Consider the following 23,604-nt stretch of genomic DNA (forward strand, 5'->3'; position numbering starts at 1 on the left):
GTTCTTCGAACTTGAGTTATATGCTAAATTCCAGAGTAATTTATCACTAAAGTGATTTTTTACTTCTTTATTCACTGACGACTTTCGTAAGTCTTTCTTCAATTTGAATCAGAGCCAAGAACGGATACCACTTGACCTGAAAATGTAATTTGATTCACATTCATTCACATTCTTAACACATTTTAAAATTTCCTTTTGATAGCACTTACATTCTATGAACAAAGCATCTTAGTAAGATTTCAGAAAAATGAGAAGAATGTTTTTCTTTAGAAAATAGGGAAAGGGAAACAGTAAAAAGGGAAGTGAGGAAGGACAGCTAGCTTAAGAGCCTGGGCTTAAACATAGTCAAATTCTCACACAAGTTAACTTCACTATATATGAAAGTGGAGCATATAAACATTAATTTCCATTAAACCACAAATGTTCATGTACTCCCTTGGAAAGTCTCTGTTAATCTTTAGCTTATATGTACTTCAGCCTGAAAACTGCTGCTCTATAGGTTTCAGAAAACTTTTTAAAAATGTTTTTATTCTTGCTTATCAATATCAAGTGTATGTTTCCATTCATACAGTCCTTGCATACTTCTTTGGTATGTTTATGGGTTCCTCACCCATTAGATTTTATGCATCTAGAGCACATTTTTCATAGGTGTTACATCTTACACAGTGTTTTGTATAATACCTTAAACTTAATGGTTAGTCAATGTGTATATATAAAATTAACAATTCCTAAAATCGTGACTGCATATAGCATTTATCTTTCCAAATTTATTCCATATGATAATGTATCTAATCAGTCTATACACAAAATTTTATGTAAATCAACATGACATTGTTATTATGCTTCTCCATATTCATTCCCTAACATGTTGAATGCAAAGAGCACTATGCATAATGAAGTTGTAGATATACTATATTTATTAGCCCTGTATGTGAATACCAGGAAATTAATCCTCTCTAACTGTGCTGGCAGGCTTTCCCATTCCTATTTTGTCCAATTTTTTCAAAGGAACACCATATCATGGGCAAGTTTTCATCTTCAATATTCAGTTTTCTCTTCTGCTTTTGTGAACACTTAAATACACATTGCCAATTGTACACACTCTCTCCATGACTGTCAGCCCATGGATGAAACAGTTTTCAGCAGAAACTATTTTTCTTATTGTTTAACAGTGAATCTGAGTAGGCATTTTATCTGGGGACCATGTGTCTAAGAGAGTAGTCATTTCTAACTAAGAATACCAAAGTCAAAGTTACAGCAAATCTACCCTGCAATGTTATCACACATGCCAAACATAATATTGAACTACCAACAAAACGACTGTGTTATGCACAATACACTATAATTAACCTTGTAAATTCGCTGTACATAGAGCTCTAACATACATGTGCCTTGGTGAAAGGAACCACAGTGCTGAAAGTAAATGTGAAATTTGCCAAATGAATTTTTGGAAGCTTACATCATTTGTCCTTTCCAGTTTAAACAACCTAATATAAGAGTGAGTCATTCTTGGACATGGAACATTACAAATAAACTGCCCAAAATAACAGCCATCATGTTCTAGGATATCCTTACTCTGAATTATTATAGTAAATTTCCCTGAAGTATTAAAATTAATAAAAATAATAATATTCAAACTTCTGAAATCACAGGTGAAGCTATGAATCAATCACCCTCCAGTACCTAAGTATGCACAAATAGAGGGCTCACTAGTTGTTCCTGGATACGTACAAGGTAATCGAGAAATTTTGCCCCACATTCCAGGATTTACATTTTTACCATGACTTATATATACATGTTTTCCATAATGTGTTAAACACTGACTTAAATATTCAGTCTCTCGTAACGTATAAGTTCTTTACTTCCATTTAATATTTACTCAAGAAACACACAGGAAATGCATGATTCATCCATGAGGTATCAGAGAACTGAAAGTGATCCCTTGGGCCTAGATCCTCAATATCTGAACAAGACTACCTCCCACATCTGAAGTGGTTCAATTTTCAGAACCTCCAAGAGAGTAACTGTTATTTGTTACTCTCTTGGAGGCTTTTTCTCAAAGAAATTTTGAATTTCTTTGTTTCTCAAAGAAATTTTGAAATAATTCACATAAAAAATGATTAAACATTTTGCAGTCATAATATGTTTCCCAACGTGAGAACTTTGGTCTATTTACAGAAAAAAAGCAAAAATAAAAAGTAAACATAGAAACGACATGTTTAAAGTGTAAAAATATGAATACACATGCCATTCAGGACAGTTACTGATTATATACCTGACTGAACGCTTGCATATAAAATTGATGGACTCCTGAGGAACAAGTCTTCACTGATTTTTCTCTTTTGACTATTTTTAACTTAATGTATTGTGTAAGGTGTATGTGCTCTCTATCTGCCTCAAAATGTCTTCTGATTTCCTACCTATTCATAGCCGCATCACCATCTATATCCCTGCACCTATACTTTATACTTAAAATCTTATACAAAGGAATGCATATGAAGGATTTTAGTGTGATTAAGTCTCAGTAATCATGACTAAGCTTCAAACTTCATGACATTTGCAAAGTAGCTAATTATCTGGTGCTGAATAAGAACTGGTTTTCTACATGACAAAAAAAAAAAAAAAAACACTGTCACAGCAAGGTAATTCAGAATTTTTAAGGAATTCAGAATGGTATGACATGCCTTGTTTTAAAAGAAACAATCCTGAACCATGTTAGACAGACCATCAAAACCGATTACTGAACCAAGTAAAGTTATTTAATTCGGAAAACCTATCCTATCATGGATCAGTTGAAGTTCTAAATATAATTAAGAATTGAAAATCTCTTAAATTAGAGTGCAGAAATACTGCATGTTATGACAAACTGTATACTGTTTAGTTAAATTTTATTTTGTTTATTTTGGTATTTTAGTTGACATATAATGAACCTTCAGTTCTCTAGATTCCTGGAACTTTTAGGAAAAAAACTTTGTAGATAGCTAATGTTTCCCCATAGTAAGGATTTATTCCTCTTACGATAAGCCTAACACTTATAAAGTACTTGTTAGGTGCCAGGACCTGTGTTGAATATTTTAAAAACATGATGTCACTTTATTCTCTCAATGGCACTACTAAGGAGATGCTATTGTTGTCTCTTGTTATCTCCAATTTATATGTGAGGAAACTGGGACCCAGAATGGTTACACAGTTTGTCCACAGTCCCATAGGGAATAAGAGGTAGAGCCAAGATAAACCCCACGACCTCTGATTTATACCACTGATACTGATTAAAGCAACGACGTTTCTAACCTTTGTTTTCCATGGAGGAAATATAAAATATATTATATAATGATTTGATTCTTTACCAGAGTGGAGTGAATATAATTTAAACATTTATTGATGTCTCAAGGTCACAACTACGAATATTTTTATTTGCTTTATGTACTTTGCAGTCCTGTGAACACTCAGAGTTTACTGAGGCATAGAAGACTGCGGTCCACAGTGGCCCCAGGCAAATGTAACTTGAACACGTGTATATGTTATCATAGACCCTTGGGTCACTTTCCTATTCTCAGGCTGCCAATTGTGATGTTAGGATACTCATTCTATGTACTTCTTTACTCCTTTCAAGTTTCAGATTTTCATCTCCTATGAGCTTTGAAACCAAATTACTCAGCATATTAAAACTATGTACCTAAAATAGGGTAGGCTCTGACTGCAGCCTCGGTGTTCCTGAAAGAGTAAAGGACTTCGCTATGAACTTGTGGCATACATAGGGGATGTATTTGTAAGCCTATGTTCCTCACTTAGCAATTGTACCAAAGACGTTTTCTGTAAAATTGTTTGGGGAAAAAATACAACTTTCTTTGAAAATATATTAGTCTACTATGACCAAATTTTATAAACTGGCATCATCTTAGAGAACACAATAACTATTAAGCTAAGAGAAATGTAGCAATATGCAAGAGGCTGAGATGTATAATATGGTACAGTTGTTAGAAAATGTAAAGGTTCCACAAGGTTTACTTTCATACCTAGTGTAGTTTTAGAAAATTGTTTTGAACACACCCAAAACTTTTGGAGTAAGTAAAAAATATCTTCCGAGGATTCATAGAATAGTTTCACTGACTTTTCCAGTCATAGAATCTACTGGATTATGAAGGCATTTTTTTTTTCTGATCCTTACAGCCATCAAAGCAGCAGCACATAATCGTAGCCATGACTGACCAGTGAATGAATAATAGCCAATAAAATGTGATTACAAATTACTACCTTCAAGTCTTTATATCTTAGCATAGCTATTCCAAGATGGATAATTTCACTTGTAAATAACTTGATAATTTCCAAATAACTTTCACATTTTTACATCCTTAAAGTAATCCATTTCTTTTTAATTGAATTTGATTGCTAAATTTTGCTTTAAATTGGAAAGCTAATCTCACTAATCACAGTCACTGTTTAACCCTTCCCATTTATATTTTTCAGAGTATTTAGAAAGTATATGTTTTTATTATTTATTATTATTATTATTATTATTATTATTATTATCATTATTTTGAGACAGAGTCTTGCTCTGTTGCCCAGGCTGGAGTGCAGTGATGTGATCTTGGCTCACTGCAACCTCCGCCTCCAGGATTCAAGCAATTTTCCTGCCTCAGCCTCCCAAGTAGCTGGGATTACAGGTGCATGACACTACTCTCAGCTAATTTTTGTATTTTTAGTAGACATAGTGTTTCACCATGATTGCCAGGCTAGTCCTGAACTCCTGACCTCAAGTGATCTGCCTGCCTTGGCCTCCCAAAGTGCTAAGATTACAGGCATGAGCCACTGTGCCTGACCAAAAGGTGTATGCTTTATAAGAGTATCTATACCTTTAATAGAAATTAATGGCTATTTCTAGCCATCTTCCTTCTTCAGAAATTAAAACAGTTACCTTCTTATTACTTTCTTTTTGTAACTTTTTAAAAATAAAATGAAAGTGAAAAAAAGGTAAACTTATTTGAGGCAAATTTGGTGTTAGCTAAATACAGCAGAATTTGTTTCATCATTTTCTTGTAAATTAACTATTCCAACTCATTTGCCCTGGCAGTCTCAATATTTAAAGATTTAGTCAACCAGCATGATCACTCAGCCAAATCTTTGGATTATGTCTTTATTTTATGAAGCTTAATTTTGAATAGATTTTACGGAAAATTATTTGTGTAGATAGAAGAGATGCTATACATCTCTGAAATAAACTTCAAATGACAGCGTAACAAATGTGCAGGTTTACATCCCCACTGTGTACCTACATTCAAGAAAGTTATCCATCTTTTCTTATTGCTTCATATTTTTTGCTATATATTGCTATAGTATATTTATTAATAAAGAAGAAAAATATTGATCGATAAAATAATCATCATTATTCACACAAAAGCTGTGTTCAGATTTTAAACTAGGCTTTGAAAGAATTTAAAAAGAAGTGGAAAAAAACAACGAGAAATAAAAATAAATAAATAAATAAATAGAAGTGGAAAGCACACTGCTCATCTTAGAAACACTACAAATTATAATGATAACAAAGCTTGATTTTTTAATTTAAAAAATTAGTTACTATATTTAGAACCATATTTAGTAACCATATTTTAGCACTCTATTATACAGTTTTCTCTCCACTCTTACTCTTAGATATTATTCTAGATCTATATATGAGGAAGCTAAACTTATTCACACATATAAGGTATTATAATACAATGATACAAATAAAATCCAAATGTATAAAGTCAAGCCACACTATCATTTTACACTAAGAAATCTTAATTATTTTGTAGGAATTAAGATGGATACCAAGCCATGTACGACAAGCATAATTCCACCAACCCTGCTGGGTAAATCTCAGGTTTACTACTAGACTAGGAATGTACGGAAACTGTCTACCGATAGAGCTGACAATTCCTCTGCAATCATGACCCTCATCTGGAGTTTACAGCATGAGCCTGGCGACTAGCCAATGTGAACAATGTTTAAATTTCTTTATGGCAGCTCAATGAGCCTTCAAGCATTCATCTGCTTTACCTACTGTGCTTAATAAAAAGCAAACCAATGCATTTGCTCATTTTCTTTTCATCACTAATAAGAGCAACCATCAACCGTATGAAGAATGGAGTCAGCATTCTCTTTCAGCCTCCCTTTCCTGCTAGTTCTGCACTGAAGCACTCCCAGAGCACCATAACGCCACCCGTCATCTTGCACAGAGTTTGATTTATTGGGAACGTTAATAAGAGGAGTTTTTTTAAAAATGAGAAAAAATAGATTTTAAAGCAGCGTACATCTTGTCATGAAAGCATAACAAGAATAAACAGTGAAAGCCCTTGGTAATGACTTCTGTTCTTGACCATCAATGTTTTTCAAGAGTTGTATTATATAAACGAAAGGGTTGCTTTAAATAAGCTTTTAGATTTTGTAAAGCTTAAAAGACTAAGAAATATTTAACAGCAACACAAAAGTTTGTAATCTGTAACACCAATAACATTTTCAAAGGAAAATAGTTTCACACATAATCCTTGTATTAAACAACCAGGTCAGACACTTAAGAAGCCTGTAACTTTAAGCCACATTCATTCACTTAATGAAGTGCAAAGATTCATCAGTATGTGTTACCACTTCAAGTTTTGGAAGTTATACATATTATATTGATTAATGTATTTTGTGTGCTGCCTCATTCCAAAAGCAATAAAAGAAGTTTAAGAATGTGTGCAGCAGTTCAATACCATCAGAAACTCATTTGATATTTTATTACAGCCTTCATTCTTCTCAATTTTTTAGAAACAAAGAATTTAATGTACATTTATAAGTACACATTTATTAAATATGTATATGTACTAAGTATATAGTGCTAAGTGCATATATGTATATGGACATGGATAACATGCACATATATACACATTTATACATACATATATTTTTATGTATACACACATATATTTTATATATAATATATATTTATATAATACACATTGTATTTTGTGTCTATACACATATATACACACAACTATACATATACATCTATATATTTACATGCATCTATGTGTGTATATATATGTGTGTGTGTATAGGTATATACATACATACATGTATTTATGAGCTTTATAAAAACCCAATGTCTGTAACAGAAATGCTAGCCAGGTCCAAAACTGATTCCCAATCTGCCACTTGGAGATCTGTCAGGCTAATAATGAAGCATATTGTGCAAGCATACACATTGGGCACATAGCAAGTGTCTTTCTGAGCCCTGGTTCTCCACTAGCCATCATCTCCTATCAATCATGTCCTCAGCAACAGCAGGAGCAATGGAAACAGAAGCAGAAGCAATTAGAGGTGTGGCTCAGTTCCACATGCCTAGAAAATAAAGGCCAGAGATGCCCTGTGAAAAGATTTGCGTGTTAGAGGCTTACCTAATTCTATATTAAAGAAAGAAGTGTTATACTAATTAATATGAAGTTTCTTGCTTTTTATATAACCAATATAACCAATTTCTCCAACCATCCCCTTGGCAGCAAGAACTTGCAAATTTTCTCATTATGGTGACTTGCAGAAGCATTTCAGATGAAAATTATTAACGTATTATATTATAAAAAGCATCAGGTTTCAGAGTCAGCTATGCCTGAATTTACATTCTAGCATTGTGGCACTGCTCAGATTAGTAAATTTTCTTAGACCTGTTCTGATAAAATAACGCTAATAATATTTACCTAATAAGGCTTTTGTTGAGAATCAAATGGTATATTAATCACTGAGTACATACTAGGCAATGAATAAAGAATAATTTAAATGTATGTATGAGCTTTCATATTTGAGAAAGCATTCCCAGAATTCAAGATGGAACGGATTCCAATAAAATACATTTTAGAAGCTGAAGAGTAGATGAAAAAGGGTACGTAAAGAGGACAAATAAAATAGCGAGTTTAGTATTTAAAAGGCATGTTGAGAGAGCGTATCTATGTATGTTTGTCAGATACAGGAAGACACGTAGTTTTCTGCTCTTCTATAGGGAATGCAAACAAGATACAATGACCATTACGTGAATCAATATCCAAAAGCAAAACCAAGTGAGTAGCTTAAGGAACACAATGACTCCCACCCTTGGAGTCAGAAGTAAATGTCTGATTGGTCCCAGAGAGAGGACACAGTGGAAAGTATTGAGTAACATCCTGAGAAGCATCCTTAAAGTAAACATACTCTGCGCCTCAGGGACTATTTCTGGTAAAGCAGGCTGATGAGCTTCAGGTTCCCCTGACTCTCTACGCCAGGAAGCGTAGGAAACAGTGGTTCCACACAAGTGGTCTGTTCCACTTTCAAATTCCAGTTTTACCATTCAAATTCCAGTTGAACCACTTACTGATTGTGACCTTGGACAATCGCCTGATTTTTCTAAGTCTCCGGTTTTCTATCGTGCAAAATGGAGACATGATTCCACCAACCTCATATGTTGTTGGGAGGATTAAATGAAGTGCCAAGCTCAGTTACATGCTAAAGGAAAGAAATGGCTATTTTTAAAAGAAACAGCTGATATCAAAATGCCACTCTAATTGTCAAAGGACCAGTCCTAGAACTAAAGCATAGAAACTTTTTATACAAACACTATTAACACAGTATGTCCTCAAATAGAACCACATCTACCTGTCATTTTTGTATTAGTTTCACGTTACAGAAAAAAAAGGGAATCAAATGTCAGATCTGATTTCATGTCAGCACGTCAGAATATCCTCAAAGGAAACTAACTCTGTAACAGCTGTCTGAATTGTTTGCATACGGAAACACCCTCAACCTCCAAATGCTTTATCTTTGATATCTCTTTTATTACTCCATTCACATTCTCAGTTCTTAGATTATGAAACTCTACCCGCTGAATGTCAGTCACTTTAACCAGCTCTTTGCAAGTAACTTTTTTTTTTCAGTTTTAAAATATCCATCTTCATGTCCCTATTCCTGAAATCTTTCTTCTGTCTCCCAGAAAAAAAAGCCATCTTAGTTTTGTTTTTCTTGCAGAAGTGTCACTTTCCAATCATCTAAGTAGTCAGTAAGACTTTATATGCCTTCAAAAATTCACTAATTTTAAAGAAAATCCCTGAATGAACGTGTCCTGAAGTACAATCACAAGATGTCAAGTACCAATTCAGGCTCTGCTAATGTATTATTCGAACCTTTAGCCTTAATATACATATCTGTAAAGGACAGGGATTAAACTAGACCAGAGTTTCTCAACCCTCCCACTATATATTTATATCTTGGTCTGCATAACTCTTTGCTATAAACATTGCCCTGTGCATTGTAAGATATTTAGCAACATGTGTGGCATCTAAACAGGAGGTGCCAGTAAGTAACCCTTTCTTTCAGCTGTGAGAATCAAAAATATTTTTAACCATTGCCAAATGCCTCTTGGAGGCAGTATCACCTGGGTTAGGAACATTGGTGTAGACTCCAGAATTCTATGGGTAATACACTGAAAGGATCTGTATTAACATTTGGTTTCTTAATATTTCCACTAAAATCTAAGTTCCTTGAGGGCAGGAACATTCTTCTGTTTTGTTTAGTGCCACATTTCCAGTTGACATTTGGTATAGCAGACACTCATAAATTGTTGTTGGGGGCAGGGCGTGGAAGTGGAGGCTCACGTCTGTAATCCCAGCACTTTGGGAGGCTGAGGCAGGCAGATTACCTGAGGTCGGGAGTTCGAGACCACCCTGACCAACATGGAGAAACCCCGTCTCTACTAAAAATACAAAATTATCTGAGCAGGATGGTGCATGCCTGTAATCCCAGCTACTCAGTAGGCTGAGGCAGGAGAATCGCTTGAACCCGGGAGGCTGCGGTGAGCCGAGATCGCGCCACTGCACTTCAGCCTGGGCAATAAGAACACAATTCCGCCTCAAAAACAAACAAACAAACAAACAAACAAAAAAGTTGCTGAGAAAAAATGGGCAAATGATGAAATATTAAACTCCATGGAGACTGAAACTTTAACTCTTTGATGACATTTTAGCAGCAGATAATGAGTCTCTAAACAACATTTGTCTTTCATGTTTACCAGACGTTTTTCCTTATGAATAGTATGCTTGCTTCCTTTTAAGATAGATTCAGTTCATATCTCTTTCAGAACCCAAGATACTTTATAGCAAGAATTGCATCCTTCTTCCCCGCAATTCAATACATTAATCAATTCTGTATGCCATAAAATATTTATGCATGATGATAGATTGAAATATTCTATATTCAATGTAGAAGCACGAGATAAACAGTAAATGAATCTAAATCTCTGAAATACAAATTTTCCTCTCCAATAACTATCAGAGAAGCAAAGATGTTCCTTTCCAATTATTTATATATTCAGATTCACTTCTCAGTTTCATAAAACTTTACATGTTCCTGGCGCACAAATAAATTCAGGTATTCCCTCACCTCATAGCATATGCTTTCTCTTTGTTGAAAGTTAGTCTTCATGTCAAAAAAGCTACAGCTGTTTTCAATTGCAGCATTTTCTTTTAACCTTTTGTGGCATTGTAACTGACCATTGAACAGATAATTCAGAAATATTTTACACTCAGGGTCTTTCTACATTTGAAGCCATTCTTGCTTTTTATTTGTTTATTTTTAATAATACAAAAAGTCTGTGGTGGATTACGTGGAGTTAATGCCCTTCATGATCTCAATGACTTGCCTTTGGAATCTCTGGGGTCTCTTCGCACAGAATGAATCTGCGATTAGATATCCACGTTATGATTGTGTTTCTAAAGGACAATTAACATGAATTTCAGAGATTTATAGAAATAGTGGCTTTAGAGTTGGGTTTTTTTTTTTTTTGTTTTTGTTCTTGTTTGTTTGTTTGTTTAACAATCCTGGATTCTGTTCCTAGAAAAGGCATCTATAAGCGATTACAGAGTCATCTGCCAACAGGATGTTTTGCCCGCATCCTAGAAGATGAGAAGCTCCAACCAAAGAGCATATATGCAGTTTTTCTAGTTATGTGATTATTTCCAAAAGGCTCTTTCTTTAAGAGCACTTTCATCAAATAGTATCAACACTTATACTTCTTTACAATTGCTCTCTATTAAACTTTAGTGCCAGCTGTCAGAGCTGTAATGTAAACCCTTATTAGCTCTCATAAGTTCTACTCTGGAACTAATAAGGGATTGTCAAAACTCTAAACACAGACAGAAGTGAAAGGGGTGGAGAAATCACAGGAAAAAAAGGTGGAAAGTGTTCAATGAATCTACGCTGACAAAGCAATCTTTGTGAAACTATTACCAGTATATTTCACAGAATCTAAGTCCATCAAGAGGGAAAAAAAATCTAGTTCTCAGTTTATTTTGCATAGGGTTTTATTCCCCTTATGCTGGAAGAAGTTGACTACAAAAAAAAAATGAAACATTAGCTGGAAAAGTTAATGAAATATCAATAATCCTTCTTTGGAATCATTACATGTATTCTGAAAAAAATGGTTACATTGCATCTTAAAAGTTGGAAACACAGAAGCTTTTATAATATCTGAATAGTTAGAATAAAAAAGATAAGTTTGAACTGAACTGAATGTTCTTTACAAAAGCCATACATTATATAACATGTATGCTTTCACAGAAGTTGTTTCACAAAGTGGCACGCAGCAAATCAGAGCTAAGGAAGGTCATTCACATAAAACAGCTTAAATTAAAGAAAAGGAATTTCAAGACTTTCTTTAGGGTCCAACCAGCCTTGACAGGAAATTATGATGGCAGATTCACGAGCTATCTGACAAGATAATATTTATTAAGATGATAGAAGAACTATAATTTTTACTTATTCACAATAACCAATATCCTACCCTTCACAGACAAAAGAAACTTAGATATGTCTTTTGCCTGAACAATTTCAATCACTTTACAGATAAGTTTACATTTAATAGATATTTAGTGAGTTGTCTACAAAGCAATGTTCTGATCTTCCTTTGGAAAGGAAACTGAAAATGACCTGATGGAAACAACCGCTTTCAAGTAAAATGAGAGCTACTTTTTTTCTGCAACTGAAATTATTTTCTGATGCCTTAGATTCTCATAGTGAATACTGCCCTGGGAAGCTTAATCCATATATTACCATAGTCTCTCAAACAAATAAACTACTCAATGGACACATCATTTATGTTTCCCAAAGATTATACATTTGGCATACTGATATTACCTAAATTACCATTTGCACATTTGAAACACTAGACCCGTCAAAGCATCTAAAAGCCCAAAGAACTTAGTGTAAGAATAATAATTTAATGAACAGAACTTGATACTATAAAGCAGATACCCCACAATCATTTGATAAGGAATGCCTGTGAGCTAAATTAGAGCTTTAGAAGTATGCTTTAATAATGACCTATAAAATCATCTTTTAGGTTGGATAAAGTAGAGTGAAATGCCTATTTAAAGAGAAAATGTGTTTTAAGATTTTTCCCTCTGGACAGAATTGGTGAGATTATATTACTAAAGTTAACCCAAATAAGGTAAAACAGTTCATATTTTACTAAAACACAGTAAGTCTTATTTAATTGTAATCCTGTGTAAGAATGTTACTAACATTTATGGAACTTCATGTGATTTTTAAGGCCTGTTATAGTGGTTCATTGCTGATTATTTAACTCATTCTTATTCATTATGAGATATTCAAATGCTGAGATATGAATTTGCTCTACTCCCTAAATTTAACCACAGTCATATTTCTCCTAAACATGTTTGCAATTAAACTGTGCCTGAGCGTTCAAAATAATCTGATTTGTAGTATATACAGAACAAAGAATTCACATTTCTATTTTCCTAAACATGTAAATCCATGGTTTAAATTTATATTGTTTTTATATAGACTCAAAAATGAGCTACAATATTTAAGAAGTCACAAACCAAATGTATTCCCTTGTTTTCTCTCACTTTTCATATTAGAAAATAAGTTTTTACTTTAACTACCTTTTAGATAGTGCATTGACATAATTTGATCAAAGACTTCCAGTAATAATCACATAATAATTCATGTAAGCACATTTGACATATACTTCATACAACTTATACTGTTTCTCCACTGCCTTTATACTATTTGGGCAATTCTTAAGTATACATAACAACTACATAAATCAAAGTAAATAGATAAGTTAGCTCTATCCAGAGTCAGGTAAAATGTTTCAACAGATTTTTTTTTTTTTCTTTTTCTTAGTTGCTTACTGATTTTTGATTCACATGATTCCTTCAAGGTGAGGTCATTATTTATTGGTATATCCTTTCCAACTATCTAACCTTGTCTTTTATATAAGGAATATAAGGGCACAAACAGTATGAACAAAACCTAGGCTGAACAGTTTTGAAATGTAGCATTTTAACTTTATTTTTGTATTGCTGTTGTTTGCTTATTTCCTACATCATACTTCCTTAAATCAAATCAGTTAAAACCTAAAAGTCTTTCTGAATATACAATATAAAAATGTACATTTTTAAACTCAAGGCACTTTTGAAAAATCAGTGGGAAAGATCCATACTATAAAAAAAAACAGAGACTGAGTCCAATACCAGATGGGAAAAATCAAGTGTCACTGCAGTTTGGAAGAAAAATAAAAGTTAACAATAAGATACTGGAGGGAATGTTACCCATGGTTTAATAGACTAGAGGTTTAATTGAACAACAACAAAAAACGTCTCTTTAGAAAAGCACAATCCTGTTTGGAAGAAGGTGGGCAATCAATGAATAAATAATGAATAAACAAATATATACATTACTCAAAGACACATTTTCTCTCCTAAAATATGTCTAAGGTCTAAGGTAAGCTGTTGAATGGGTGATTTTGTCATATCTAAATGTTTTAAAATGTATTGAAACAAGGAAACAAGGAAGGTAACACATTCTCAGGGATTCTGATGACTGAAAATAATGACGTTCAAATACCTTAAGTCCAGTGCTGTATATTTTGCAATAGACTAAGCAATACATCAACTGGCCATTTTGAAGTCCATCCCTTTTGTGGATAAAGAAGCTAAGGCTCAAGATATTTAGCCACAGAATTAATAAGCTGCATTCCTGGGACTCTTAAGCCCAAGCCCTCAAACACTTTGTTAGTGACAAGAGCCTTTGGCTAAATAGAACAATTAAATGCAAACTGAAATTTGAGGACAAGTGCAGGGAAGTTTTTTTGCATTATGCTAATGTACATAAATTGATGAGAAGACATAGAATCTTGTATAAATCAGGCTTGATAGCTATTATAAAGCTATAAGGCATCTGTTTAACTTGTTAAAGTTATTTATCTTATTACTTAACAGTGCCATATTTTATATTTAAATAAATTAATTGGTTGGAAAAATCACGGATGTATAACTGTTAAAGGCAAAGAGGAAACAGCTGTCATTTTAACCTCAGGGAAAGGAAATTTTTCATAACTGAAGGTAAGGAACTCAATAATTATAGAGTAGTCTTTACAAGGTGAACCAATGATTTAAGCACTAGATCAGTAAATTTAAGGGACAAAAAGGCCAAATATATTTCAGCATCTACAAAAATTGTTTAGACTGTTGCTTTATTACAGGTATTAATCTAGAAACAATTGATTATTTTAAGGCAGAAAAAATAATATTCATCATAAACTCATAAAAGAAAAAAGTATCATCTTTGGTACCATAAAAATGAGACGGGCGGATCACGAGGTCAGGAGATCGAGACCATCCTGGCTAACACGGTGAAATCCCGTCTCTACTGAAAAAATACAAAAAACTAGCCGGGCGACGTGGCGGGTGCCTGTAGTCCCAGGTACTCGGGAGGCTGAGGCAGGAGAATGGTGTAAACCAGAGAGGCGGAGCTTGCAGTGAGCTGAGATCCGGCCACTGCACTCCAGCCTGGGCGACAGAGCGAGACTCCGCCTCAAAAAAAAAAAAAAAAAAGAAAGAAAAAAAATATTTGTTATTCCTTTACTTCATCATCTATTCGTTATTCTAACAAGAAGTCAGATGAATCCATTATTGCCTGACTGTAACTGTATGTGACCTAATAATCAAGTATGTTTATTTCAAATTAGATAAAATTAACATCATTATTTGCAACGCATTCTGAAAGGCCTAGTGGAATCAAAGATAAAACACGTAAAGTCTATTCTCTGCAGGACCTCTATTCTAAGAATGGATAGTTGGCATAGAAATCTCCCGGTAATTACGCATCCTATAAGTATCTAATTGAGAACCAACTCAATTAGATTCTGCTAAGTTCTAAGCAAGGTGTTTCTAAGAAAAGACATTCATGAGGTCTGCCCTTAAGGAACTTCCAGACAAAAAACAACGAGAAAGGAATGCTTCTGAATTCATTCACACTCATGAACACCTTGTAGGTCCGGAGGGTGCCTTCTGATTGTGCACACAGACTTTGCAGGTGCGAAGAATATACTAAGGTTTTCAATTTTCTCCAGCGCCTCTGTCAGAGCAAGCAGAGTCTTAAAATCATTCTGTTATTGAAACTTTGGCAGCTGTTTTAAGAGTTTCTGAATTAACAGAGAAATGAGTGGAGAATAAGATCTGGTATCCTAAGTCATAAGTAAAACAAATATAATTCTGGATAGTCATCAAAAAGTCTAGGGGTCTTCATACATCACATCAAATACACATTTCTATTTAGCTGCTAATGTAAAAGAAGAAGGGATAACGTTAGCATTCCACAATGAATGCGCAGAGATAAAGCACAGAGCAACAAATTCTTCAGTGACATTAATAAGGTATTTGGTACACTAAGTCTAAACAAAGTTTGTATGAGAAGGAATATTTATAGTAACCTTCTGCTATCTGACTCAAATGTAATTAACTGACTATATAAAAAGCCATTAGCATTCTCATCTCTCCTCTCCAAACTAAACCAAAACAGATAACATAATTCATTAGCCAGGATTAAAAAGAGAGGAAAAAAAAGATCATGATGTTTCCTTGGTATTAACACAAAATTTTCCCACACTTCCAATCTTAAAAAGAGAAAACCAGTAAGAAGAGTTACAGTGGGATGTAAAAAATATGAAATGTCCAAATGAAATAATCAAGTAAAATATTACCAATGCCTGAAAGCAAATGCCAGATGATTCAGTTTTAGTATGTCATTTTATAATTTTAATTTTTCAGTGTTACCCTTTTAAAAGGAGGTTTATGAACATCCTCCCCAAAAAACAACCCAACCTGGCACTTGACCATGCTGTCAAAATCCAGCAAGTCTTCCCAGATCCCAGAAACATGGTCCAAGTAAGTTTTAAGTTACAAACCAGGTAAATTAAATAAAATATATTACACTATCCTTCTCTTTCATCAAATATGAGACATAATGTATTTAAACAAAAGTCATATTTTCAAATAATATATTAGATGAATTTCTAGTAAACAGTATAACACGTAATTTCTTACCTTCCTTACTAATTTTTATACGACTCCTTATCTGTTTAAACTTGCATAGTTATTTCTACATGCATTTCTATTTTACCAAACTTCGTGTAATAAGTACTCTTTACCTTCCTGGTGCTTTTTCCAGTTTGTTTGGCATGTGATTCTTGAATGATTCTTTAGCCACCAACATTTCTTTCTACCCTCCTTTACTTTCTCTCTCTAAACAGCCATTGAAAGAGAAAAATTCACCATTTATTATTCTTAGCTTTCTTTTTTCCTATCCTCCCTAGTCAAAAAAAAAAAGGAGGAGGAGGAGGAGGAGAATCTGGCAACACAAAGCATCTTAATGCAGAAAAATCTTCATTTCTCATCACTCATCTCCTCCTATACCAATATTTCCTTCCCTATCAACAATAATAGCTTATTTTCTAGACGTTTAGAAATTAGTGTTAACTTAGTTCTGTTTCATAAATTAGTTTAAAAAAATCTATGTTCTTTCAGAGGTAGAGATAAAAACATTTTAGAACACACACACACACACACACACGCACTCACACGTTTTTGGACCGTGAACTAAACTAAGCAATGACATTGTTCATTATTCTGTTTCTAGTGTTCAATACAGTATTGGACACCTATTAAGGGCTCAAGAATTGTTGACTGTTTAAAGAAATGGTTCAAGGATACTTTTGACTACTTTTTCTTGTTTCAGGAAAACTGAACTGTTTTGAAAGTAAACATGATATACCAGAGCTTTTGTTTATACTTCTGAAATTGATAAATATGCTTTTTAAATATGAAACATTTTAATTAATATGTTTTTCCTATCAAATGGAGATTGACACATTTTCTTCTTTTTCTTTGTTTGTTTTATTTATTTATTTATTTTATTTATTTATTTTTTTAATTATACTTTAAGTTCTAGGGTACATGTGCATAACGTGCAGGTTTGTTACATATGTATACTTGTGCCATATTGGTGTGCTGCACCCATCAACTCGTCAGCACCCATTAATTCGTCATTTATATCAGGTATAACTCCCAATGCAATCCCTCCCCCCTCCCCCCTTGCCATGATAGGCCCCAATGTGTGATGTTCCCCTTCCCGAGTCCAAGTGATCTCATTGTTCAGTTCCCACCTATGAGTGAGAACATGCGGTGTTTGGTTTTCTGTTCTTGTGATAGTTTGCTAAGAATGATGGTTTCCAGCTGCATCCATGTCCCTACAAAGGATGCAAACTCATCCTTTTTTATGGCTGCATAATATTCCATGGTGTATATGTGTCACATTTTCTTAATCCAGTCTGTCACAGATGGACATTTGGGTTGATTCCAAGTCTTTGGTATTGTGAATAGTGCCGCAATAAACATATGTGTGCATGTGGAGATTGACACATTTTCATCTTTCAGTTCAATGAACTCTAACTGTGCCTATTATTTGTCTAGAGTGGAATATAAAATCTATAATATTTTATGACTAAAGTCAGAAAATGACCCAGTAATGAAGTTTAGATCCTTTTTAAGGTATCCCTGTGACACAAACTCAGAAGATAGTACTCTAATAGGATGCCTATGCATCTTGAAATTTTGATATAATGATTCCATAAACAAATTAGAAATCTCACCTTCTGGAATGTGTAAGCTGTGTAAGGTAGCTAGCCCTTTCTTGCTACTCCAAATGTTTCTATGCAAAATAACAATAAAAGAGTCCAAAACTCTCCATGCAAAGGTTTCCCATTATAAATTAACATTTCCTACTATTTATCGTAAAATATTCAAACTTAATCTTTTCTTATCCTTCACTGTTAAGGCACTTTGTATCATCGGCTGAAGACTTACCGGTCTGTCTCACATTAAAATCATTCATTTATGTGTCTGTCTTTCATGCTAGATAGTGAGCTCCCAGAAGGTAGATACAATAACTTTATTTATTTATATTTCCCCTGTGTCTGGCACATTATTACTTTGTACTCATAAATGGTCAGAAACACTTATACAATTAAATTTGCATGTCTAAGATGCTTGACAAATTATATATCCAGTTTTATCAGATGCCACCCGAGCTAAGCTTAGTCTTCCTAAAATATGGTCTTTTGGCTAGTAATTCTTCTTTCTTAAAAATCTAGAAATAAAAAAGTTGGAAATAAACTAGTACAGATAACGGTTATATTTCTAGATCTTTGGCTACTTTGTGTTCACTTTTTGTGGTCATTCTCATCCTTCAAAATACAGTGCTCTAATTAAAGTGGAATCTGTGTCCTTTGTTTCCTAGTCTCAGTTACTCTTCATCGAATCACAGGGAAACAGCATGGGTTGATGTGAAGACTCCAGCCTTTGGAGTCAGACTGCCTGGTTTCAGATCTCAATTCCAGTACTAACTCACTGAGGGAAATAAGACCAGCTATTGAACCTATTAAAGCTTTATTCTCCATGATTTTAAAATAGAAAGAGTAATAGTATATACTTGATAGGTTATTTTGAGGAATAAATGAGATAGCTCATGAACATTACTTAGCAAATCAGCACAGTGTATGGCATCTAGTAAGTGACTAATTAACGAATGTTAACAAAAAAATCTTTGAGTTCTTACTACAGTACTTACAACGAAGTAGGTGTGCATTGAATATATCTTAAATGGGCAACTTTTTAATTCCTTCTGGAGTAAGCTTTCATGATTTTATTTAAAATAGATCTCACAAATACCACATAACATAAACAAATACCTCACTGATAAAATTCAATTCAAAGTGGAATATAAAGGCTATTGCAACTTTTCTTCACTCATGTGTACAAGCAAATAGTAGCTAGTATGTTGTTTTAATTTTATAACTTTCAAAACCATTTTTGGAAGAGTATTCTGATGGTGTTTTCCAAAGATCTAAAAAGCATGGAGAAGTATGAAGCTAGAATGAACCATTTACTCTCATTTAAAATGTCTTTTTTTGTAAACCATGTCTATAGTCAAAAGCAAAATATTATGTTCTGTTCAGATTTAAAGAGGACAAGTTATATACAAAGTAGGCTCATTTATTCCACATGCACTTGAGAAAAGTGACTGATTATAAGACCAGGAGTAGAACACCAGACTTGACAGAGTGTAACAGTAAGCAGAGGCATTAAAATGGACAAAATTTCAAGGACAATATACTTAACTTCTCCTATGTATTTATTCATTTAAATTTTGAGTAACAATTTTAGTGTGTTCTTCAGCATAAAACCTTGCCTAATGCTAAGTAAATTTTGGGATTAAGTGAAATTATATGATATAGCATAGCTGATATACATAATTTTATATAAAATGATCTTTTAATTGATTTCACTTAAAATATAAAGTGATTTTAATAAATACTGACTTGATTAAAGAGTTCTTGTTCTGTGATGTTATATTAATATTGATATGCATTTAAGCTTAAAGGATGATACAAATAATCTTTTGAGCACTAAAATGAGCCAAATCATGGTGCAAAAGACACTTAAAAATCATGCCTGTATACATTAAACACTGAGGCATCAGCTCTGGATTTTTAAATCAAATAATCTTCTAAAAGCACTAATCTCTTGTAAGTAAACATGTATTTGACACCCAGATGTCAGTGAAGAAAAGACTGTACTTTATAGCAATGAAGTAAATATTGCTATGAGCTAGATGAGCACCAGCATAAATAACCACCACAGTATTTAATTCTGTTAGAATCAGGTTAGCTGAGTGCTAAAGATTTCTCAACTTTCTACATAAAAGAGAAAGTTTTTCTTTCAGGTGGTCTAGAATAGGATTACCTTAGTTATTAAACAGCAGAACATCTTAAATATAGCATATATAACACCTCATGTAGGGTGCAGGCCAGCACTGCATAATCAAATACATTAATATTTCTACAGCAAAGCATTAATTACCACATCAAATGGAATTAATTTTAGTCCATAAATAAACTATGGTCAGTTTGAGGCATGTTTTCCTGCCAAGTGAGTTGAGACTGAGTGCATTTTATTTAATGACATTATGATAAACTCAGAGGTGAGAGATATCACTCAAAGAAAAATAGAGAAGGCTCTTACCTTGGCACAAAAAACCTCTTTCTTCATAGCCAGCATTGCAGGAACACTTGCCAATGGGTACAAGCCATTCACCTTCTGTACTGCAGTACATCCTTGGAGGATCTTCCTCCTTAGAATTGTTGACACAAGACCCTCTAACCTCCACCAGGGACTGGGAGTCCATGGGTACCGTGTCTGGAAACATAGCCAGATTCTTCACTGTAAATGGGCACTTTTTGAAGTATACTCTCACAGACACCAAGGCAACACAAGCACCAACATCTTGAAATGCCAAATAAAATCCCTTCTTGTTGACAGGACCTACTTCTCTAATCTCAGTGTTGAGCTTAAGAATACGGTCCCCAAGATCCATTTGAGTGAAACTTTCATCAGCTGCAATGGTGTCAATCTTTGTAAACTGATGCTCTCGAAATTTCACCCCATGATCATCATCGGACTCCATGTAGTACAGGTTGAATGTCTCCTTGCAAGTCCCTAAAACCAATGGAATGCTATTACAGTCTCGTAGAGTGAACTTGAGCTCCACATAAATCTTCTGAGCTGAGTTCCTGGGGACCCAGTTTGTTCTCAGCCAATTGTTTTGACTATGATCCATGACATTGCACACCTGGTAAGTCCTGATAGGTGTGTAATGTTCATCCACACCGCTGATCTCTTCCCACTGAAGAATCAAAGAGAAACAGAGAGTGAGGCAGAATTAATGATAATAATAAATATAAGATAAGGGTGTCAGAGCATCACTATATAATAAGTCATCATTTACTCATTAAAAAACATTCTTGTTTTTGGTTTTTTATTTGTAAGGTTCTCTGAGTTAATGGACACAAAGTGATTTATAATTTGAATGAACACATTTCAATTGCATTGAGGTTTGTTGAATATTCAGGAAAAAGTCACTTAGCAGTTAAGAGAGCCTAATCAAACATTCCAGGATCAGAAGCTCAAATCAGTTGTCTCCAATGACACTATGATATGATTTTCTCATATGTTTTTGGGTGTTTTTCTTTGTTTAAAAAAGAAAAAGATAATAATACTGTCTAAAATTCATGCTTATTAATCTTTTCCCCATTTGTGCCAGGTTTTTGGTAAAACTGATATAAGGTAAAATAAAGTGAATATAAATTATATTTTTACTATATATCATCATGCATGACTTTTTTAATGTAGTATCATTTCAATGGACATGTATTGGGGAGCTATGAAAGAAAATTTGAAGTAAAAATATAAATGTTCCTCACCCCCTGGCCTCTGCCAAATATAAAATCAAGTTATATGTGACAAACAGAAGACATGGCAAACATTTGATTCTTAAAGCCTTTTACACCCACATGGGACTTTTTCTTAGTCAAGAAATAGATAGATATCTGGGGTTTTGTTGTTATAGTAGTTAAGGTTATCTTAGTACAACTTTTCTCACTGTAAAAAGTCTGTAAAAGCATTAAGACTTTTGAGAACAGTGAAGCACTATTTTCTGTGATCCTTAGGACAAATTTTGAAAAGCTTTTAACTTAGCATTGTAAGAGTGTGTTACTTCCGATCCTAAAACTATTAGACCAGTTGTTTCTGTTATCTCTGTGTCCATATTTTCTTCTTACCATGCCCCATTTTGCTTACTTCTTGCAGGAAACTACATCTTTTGCCATGCCATTCTTGAATGTAAAGTTTTCTAGGGATCTCTATTACCTATGCAAAAACTTTTGAACTCTTGAGTTTCACATCTGTGTTCCTCTTACAACTGGTCCTAAACCACATGTTAATTTTTCTAACTGTTTGAATCAAGATAAATAATATTTCCACATACTATATTATTTTCAATGTAAACACTTTTATTGTTTATGAAAGATGTGGTGGATATTCTGTCCTTTATTCTTTCTTGTGGAACTTGTGGAATATACCTTTCCTTCCTTCCTTCCCTTCCTTCTTTCCTTCCTTCCTTCCTTCCTTCCTTCCTCCCTCCCTCTTTTTCTTTTCTTTTCTTTTTCCTTCCTTCCTCCCTCCCTCCCTCCTTTCTCTCTCTCTCTTTCTCTCTTTCTCTCTCTCTCTCTTTCTCTCTTTCTCTCTTTCTTTTTTTCTTTCTGTTTTGATATGGAGTCTTGCTCCTGTCACCTAGGCTAGAGTGCAATGGCACGATCTCAGCTCACTGCAATCTCTGCCTCCCGGGTTAAAGGGATTCTCCTCCCTCAGCCTCCTGAGTAGCTGGGATTACAGGCCACTGCCACCACACCCAGCTAATTTTGGTACTTTTAGTAGAGACTGGGTTTCACCATGTTGGCCAGGCTGGTCTCGAACTCCTGGCCTTGTGATCCACCTGCCCTGGTCTCCCAAAGTGCTGGGATTATAGGCATGAGCCACTGCGCCCACCCAGAATATACCTTTCTTACGGTAAAACCCCATGGAACTGTGCATTCTTCTGCCTTATGCCTTCCATAACCCTGACAATCTTAAGAAAATTTCTGTATTATATAACCTTTATTGAATCCCCTATTCATTTGTAAATTTAATTCATGATACATGCTAAAGTTAGTCTAATTTTGTTTCACAGGCATTTGCTAAATTTTAGGCAGGTCTCTTCATATTCACTATAGTATGGAGCACAAAAACTTCACCTTTTGGTATATGCACAAATATTATTATTATTATTATTATTATTATTATTTTAACTTAACTTGTCATAATTTGTTATTGATATACAAAGACAACAAACTTTTAAACATTACATTTACTAAGATTCTGGCAATAAGACACAGTATACCAGGCTTGCCACTCAACTTGTTATTGTAAGTCTCAGCTTCAATATGAAGCCTTTTTTTTTTTTTTTAAATCAGAACCTTGCTTTCTACATGCTAAATATCTTGGCAAGTAGGCCATTAAACACAGTAATAAACTTAAGACAGCAAGACTGAGAAGTTAACAAAAGCTAAACACTGCAGCCTAAACAAAATTCATACAGAAAATAAACTATCACTGGTTACATAAAATTTTCCTGACTGGTTAAAACTTAGCGTAAAACATGCATTTTAGAATCTTTAGCTATCAAGTTCAAAAAGTACCAGTATCTATTTAAAATAATTCCTCTCCCAAGCCAAATTGTAATCAAAATTAATTCAAATGACATAACACATTCTAATACTAAAAAATATTCATTATTACTGAAGTGGAGGTAAATCCCAGAGCTTTTGGG

The 23,604-nt window shown here is 33.9% G+C and overlaps 1 protein-coding gene across 3 annotated transcripts in view; it reads right to left on the reverse strand.

Moving 5' to 3' along the window:
- Positions 1–23,604, reverse strand: part of EPHA3 (EPH receptor A3) — a 358,445-nt gene that overhangs the window by 233,855 nt on the left and 100,986 nt on the right. For all 3 annotated transcript variants that reach the window (XM_023216053.3, XM_023216055.2, XM_023216054.2), the window contains exon 3: positions 20,424–21,084. In XM_023216053.3, coding sequence (XP_023071821.2) covers positions 20,424–21,084 — 661 coding nt within the window. The remainder of the gene's footprint in view (positions 1–20,423; positions 21,085–23,604) is intronic.

This window comes from Piliocolobus tephrosceles, chromosome 2, assembly GCF_002776525.5.
Source record: "Piliocolobus tephrosceles isolate RC106 chromosome 2, ASM277652v3, whole genome shotgun sequence".
Lineage (NCBI taxonomy): Eukaryota > Metazoa > Chordata > Mammalia > Primates > Cercopithecidae > Piliocolobus > Piliocolobus tephrosceles.